Source organism: Carassius gibelio, chromosome B15 (assembly GCF_023724105.1).
Source record: "Carassius gibelio isolate Cgi1373 ecotype wild population from Czech Republic chromosome B15, carGib1.2-hapl.c, whole genome shotgun sequence".
Taxonomy (NCBI): Eukaryota; Metazoa; Chordata; class Actinopteri; order Cypriniformes; family Cyprinidae; genus Carassius; species Carassius gibelio.
The window spans coordinates 734,579-740,979 of record NC_068410.1 but is presented as its reverse complement, the minus strand read 5'-3'; the positions used below and the strand labels follow the sequence as shown (position 1 = coordinate 740,979).

Sequence of the window (6,401 nt, the reverse complement as noted above, 5' to 3'; positions counted from 1 at the left end):
ATGTTGTTTGTTAGTGGTTTTCATTTTGGTAAGATTATTATTTTTATTTTATTTTTTTAATTTTAATTTTAAATTGTTTTTTTTTTATCATTTTAGTGCATCCACTTGCAACATTTTTTAATTGTATTATTATTATTATTATTATTATACAAATTTTTTTACTTGTTTTTTTTGCTTTAATTTTTTTAATAGTTTTAGTTAACAATAATAATAAAAAAATGTTTTTTAATTAAATTAAATTTAAACAAACCAAACATTTCAAACTACCATTAAATGTTAAAAGAAGTCAATCAAAAATATATTTTATATTATTTAAAAAGGACTTTCGGTGCTGTGCATGTTTGTGCGTACAAAATGTTTTGCATTGCAAGAACAAACTTTGTCTCGCTCATGTTGAGAAATGGTTAAGTGGACATGCTAATAATCGGTGCACATGAGGTGGCGTGCTGGAGGTCAAAGGTCAAACAGTTTCAAAGAGAGATGAGTGATCGTCCTTGTGCCAGAGTCTTCAAAGACAGAAGACGCGAGACGATAACATTCATTTCCGTAATGGCGTGACATTTGCAGAGGCTCAGGGTTAAACTCATCATAGTTGTATTTCCAGAGGATTCATTAACCTCTGACCCTTCGGATGGTCACTATAAATGATTTATTTGTTTATTTATCTGTGTCTGTGTTTTTATTTTCCCAGGATGCATTGCTGCAGTTGGCCTCCGTTGTTGATGTCAGCAGCCTTCAGACGACCATCAAAGATGTGCTCAGAGTTGTCCTGCCAGACGTGGTACAAGACACACACACACACACACACACACACACTAGCTATAAAAAGTAGATGTTTTAGAGAGAGGACTGCTCACCAAAGCTGCTTTTATTTGATCAGAAATACAGTCAAAATTGTGAAATAATATTATCATTTTAAATCATCTGTTTTCTGTGTGAATCTGTGTTAAAGTGTAATTTATTTCTGTGATGCTCCGCTGTATTTTCAGCATCATTCCTCCAGTCTTCAGTGTCACATGATCTTCAGAAATCAGAATAATATGATGATTTACTGCTCAAGAAACATTTCTGATTATTATCAATGTTGAACACAGTCGTGCTGCTCAATATATTTGTGGAAACTGTGATGCATTTTATTTTTCAGGATTCACAGATCAATAGAAAGTTCAAAAGAACATTATTTATTTGAAATAGAAATCTTTCGTAACATTATAAATGTCTTTACTGTCACTTCTCATCTATTTAATGTATCTATGATGAATAATAAAGTAATTTCACTAACTCATAAACAAACAAATAAACAAACAAACACACAATAAATCACTGACTCCAAAGTTTTAAATGGTTTGTTATGTTATGAAAACTTGTTTCGGCTATTGGATAAAAAATACATACATAAATAAAATAAAATAAAATAAAAACAATTTAGACTTTTTTTGTAAATAAGACATTTAAACTTGAAAAACATAATTTATTTTATTAAATTGTTTATTTTGTACCAGGAATTAATTTTTTACTATTATACATTTTCTTTATTAATAAAAATAAAAATGTCCAATTTTAAAATATGTAAATTTCAAATTAATAGTATGTTACTGCTATTATTGCTATTCATCATGAAAACGACTCATCAGTGTAATATACCAACTCTTCACAGCGTTTTAGCCAAATATTTATTACATTCGTTTTGGAGAACAAGATGCTCTGGAAGATGAAGAGTCTCCAAGACAAACACAGAGTCTCTTCAGACTTTATTCTGCTGATTGATTTGATATCTAGTTTTTCTCAAAGATCTAATACAGTGTTTGCAGTTTTCAAAAAGCATGTTTTCTGTGTTCAACACACCCTTTGTTCTTCCACAAAAACCACTCAGACGTGAGCAGCGTCTCCCTCCAGGTCAATAAAACAGGTTTCCCCCGTGTGCTCAATAAGAGATGGAGTTTGTGCATCTCTGCACTGGAATACAAACCCACGGGAAGCACATGATGGTTTGATTTCACAGTGGAGCAATCATTCATCGCCGTCTGATCACATTCAGATGAGTGTATGGTGAGACAGCAGGGTCAAAACTCATTCGGATTCACCGCTCCAGACTTCATCAGCATTCAGAGCGTCTTTTCAGAGAGAAAATAGATTTTCCTGGAGGGTTTATTGATGTTACATTTGCTGGAGTCTCAGGAGTGTTTTGAGTGCTGAACACACACACACACACACACACACACACAATCAAGGATGCCTCAAGCAGGAGCTAACAGCATCTCACACACTTGCACTTCTATTTCATATTTATTGTTGTATTTATGAAATATTGCATGTTTAATTGAAGCATATTTTCATGTAGTTAATAGACTTCAATATTCATCAATAAATTAAGATGCTTCAGTATAATGCGTCACGAGCGTTGGAGCACATTCACTCTTTCTGTTTACCCGCGATCGTCACATATTTAATATTTAAATGCATATTATTTCATATTTAATTTTAAATGCACTTAATTAAGTTGTTTTTTTTAGGACACAAGACTCAATATCTAACTTCAGTTTGTTTATAAATGCATCTTAATATAAGAATTGTTAGATAATTTGACTAGAAACAATAAAAACTGACTATGTAAGATGAGCCTTTAATTTTTAGAGTAAATATTTAATTCTTGAAAACGACTCAAAAATAGACGTTTGTCATTATGGTATAATTGGCTTTGCCACACATTAAAGTCAAACTTGGAATAATTTGAGTTCAGTTCGCTTCACACCTAGAGCCATTTTTGTTCGGTTCTATATAAAGTCTCACTTATTAGGTTGATTTCACATGCTCCCTCAGAAGAGAGCTGCCTATGTAGACAGCGAGCAGACGCTCATTGAACAGAGGTTGAGGAATCCTGTCGAAAACTTGCCTTGACATTTCTGACAAATTAGCAGGGTTAACGAATCCATAATGCACGATATACAGTATTATCATCATATTGGAATGTAGTTGGAAAAAAAGTGTTGGGTTGTCATCCTAAAAATGCGTCACGCACACTGAATCAGGATAATTTTGTTCTCCTCTCTCTTAGATGGACCTATATTTACAGGAAATATTTGGTCCATCCATTTCTAAGATTGCGTACAGAGAGCAAGAAGATGTCCATCTCCTCTTCAATGCTTCAGAGATTCAAAGTCTATATTTAGGCCTATATTTATATTCCATCTTTTTGTATTCCACACTTTTTTTTGTCATACAGTGCTGCGAGATGAAGTGGATCGACTTGTCAGGATTTTGGTTTTCACTTGTGTCTCTGAATTGTCAAACACGTATCAAAATGTTTGTTATGGATGCAAAAAACTAAAAAAAAATTGAACACAATGCAATTTTTTTGAAGACAGACAACAGTTTCGGAGGCAGTGTTAACGTCGTTGACACAACGTGATGTCATATTTATTTTTTAAAGTGCAAGAATTTCGAACGAGAAATTCAGATGCTTAAGTGTTTAAGGATAAGTGTTTAGCAATGGCTGTTTGAATCAATTAAATATGTTTCATAAAGTAGCGCAGCTGTGTTTCTGCTGCTCCATCAGCGCCATCTGCTGTTAGAGAGTGAATGCACTTCTCATCTGTGCTTGTTTATTTGAAAGCACATGTGTTGTGCATTGTGACCAGTTGATGAGAAAAGTGTTCTAAAAAATGAATTCTAAAAAAACGATAGCAATATCAAGCATATTCATTATTGTGATATATCGCGATAGCCAATAAAGTCACATGTTAAATCATGACTAATGACTCTGACGCTGCTTTCACTGGTGTTTTGCAGGAGTGTGTGTTCGTGTACCTGTTGGAGGCGGAGTCTCGGCTGCGATGTGAGGATCCGCCCCATGAGGTGCCACCAGAGGGCAAGCTCAGGTAAGGGGCGGGGCTTATGCTAATCAAATGTGTTCAGATGTCATTATAAAAGCCGAGCTGCTTTTACAATATTCCTTTCATGTTCCCAGTTTACTGTGGCTTCATAACACAGACGAATGTTTATAGATGAAATGTTTATAGGTGTCAGTCTCTTGTGTTGAGCTCGAGTCAGTCGCTGTCATGGGTTTCGCTCTCAACCCTGATGAACCGACTGATTCCTGTGCTGTGAGAAATGTCAGAATCGAGCGCGGTTTCTTTCCTTTCTTCTGTTTGAACAACGGCACACATCAATCACATGCGACCTCTGCTCCTGTATCTCTCAGTATATCATACGATTGTGGGTTTCTATCATAAAAACAACAGGATTGACAAGAATCGAAGCCTTTCCTTTAGAGTAAGTGTGCGCGCGCTCAATAGAAACTTTAATGGCGCGTCTAAAAACCAGCGTATCACTGTCTTTCATCCTGACCTCACTTTTCCAATCCACTAATGGCTCTGATGTCAAGCTGTCAATCAAATCCACAGCACCCGCCTCCCTCTGAAGTGAGCCCCGCCCACTCCTCCCCCTCTTTTATTAATTGGCCGCTTGCTGTGATTGACAGTTTTATTTCTAGTTGTTCCTGATGGCAGCCGGTTGATCATTACATCACTGACATATGCAGTTTAACTGAATTCTTCTCATATTTTAACACTGTTTTCTAAACTATACCCAATAAAATGTGATTTAATGTAAGAAATGTTGAAGATGTCTGAATAAATGCTGGTTTGACTGTAAATGGAACTGTAACTTATTAGCCCGAATCAGCCACACAATGACATTTTCGTGACGGTTCAGCTCAGTTAGTTTTGCAATTGTCAAACATGACTCATGTTTCTACTGAAAATGTAAAAGTGTGGTTATTTTAGCCGGAGCTGCTCACAGAAATGACACCTGGGAGCTTTAATAGAGTCTCTCTGCATTTCTGTAGATAAACAGATGCTCTTCAGCAATTGCTATCTTGGAGAAAAGGCTTGCTTCGACCCTCTCAGTGACATTCCTGAGCTGCCCCCCCCCCTCACACACACACACACAGAAATCTTTGATGTTAGGAGTGTTTCTGCATGATGCATGACAAAGGCCCAGATCTGCACTTCACTTTTGTGTTTTTGTACATGCACAAGGGTTGGATGCATCTGGGAGCATTGGCATTTGTGTATGAAAATTTTAAGGATTTTCCTTGTTAAAAAAAAAAAAAATTCATGGCATTTGCACAATTTAATATTAATTAGCTTTTTATCTGATTATCTGTGCATTAGTTAAGCATGCATTAATGCATATAAGTGGCACTGTATTGTAAAGAGTTACCTTTACCTTCACTGCAGATAACACCTGAACTAACTAAACATATCAGAATGTAAAATCCCTATAAGATTGTAGAATTGAAACTCTATGTGCATTCTGTCATCTCGGGGATTATTTGATTCACACACACAATATCTGCTCATTATTCAGCACTCACACACACACACACACACACACATGGCACCGGAAGCACATTGAAATGCGTCTGTTGTTGTGCGATAATAACTCGCCTGAAAGAGGCGAATCCTTTGATTGTGGTTATTTTGGGCGCAGTAACGCTCCCAGAGAAAGAAAGCGGTTTAGCCCTCATTGATCAGAGCTACAGGTCAGAAACAAAAGAGCGGCGCGAGAGAATAGAGCTGTGGACACCTGAATGCCATTAGACGTGTGCAGGTGTGTGTGGAGTAAAGCCATTTACCAGAAACACAGAAACCCTTTCATCAGACATTAGCATGAGAAAAATCAGATCTACATTAGAGCACTGACTGAGCATAAAGACACACACACACACAAACAGACACATACACGCACGCACGCACATACACACACTCACAAACATGCACGCACGTACATACACACACACTGAAACACACACTCAAACACACAGACACACACACACACACACACACTCAAACACACAGACACACACACACACAGACACACACACTCACTCACTCACTCACACACACACACACACACAGACACACACACTCACTCACGCACACAGGCACATATACGCACGCAAGCACACACACTGACACACACACAGACACACACACTCACTCACACACACTGACACACTCACACACACACACACACACACACACACACACACTCACTCACACACACATACACATGCACGCAAGCACCCACACATACACACACACACACACACACACACAGACACACACACACTCACTCACACACACACTCACACACAGACACACACACACACACACACGCACGCACACACACCGACACACGCACATACACACTCACACACACACACACACACACACACACACATTTCAATTTTCTTTGTATTCATATTTAATTTAATTTATGCCTATCTATTTTAATTTTATTTAAAAAAGTGTATTAGTTCTCATTTCATGTAACAAACTCTTCATAACACAGTGTATATTTCCCAAAGCAGCACGGCGTGTGTGTGTTTGTCCAGG

At 37.1% G+C, this 6,401-nt stretch overlaps 1 protein-coding gene across 1 annotated transcript in view; it reads left to right on the top strand.

Annotated features, from left to right (window-relative positions):
* Nucleotides 1–280: 280 nt before the first annotated feature.
* LOC127973006 (cGMP-dependent 3',5'-cyclic phosphodiesterase-like) overlaps nucleotides 281–6,401 on the top strand; it is a 14,200-nt gene continuing 8,079 nt past the window's right edge. The window contains exons 1-2 of the mRNA XM_052577047.1: nucleotides 281–781; nucleotides 3,790–3,878. Of these exons, the coding sequence (XP_052433007.1) occupies nucleotides 632–781; nucleotides 3,790–3,878 (239 nt within the window). The 5' untranslated portion in view covers nucleotides 281–631. The remainder of the gene's footprint in view (nucleotides 782–3,789; nucleotides 3,879–6,401) is intronic.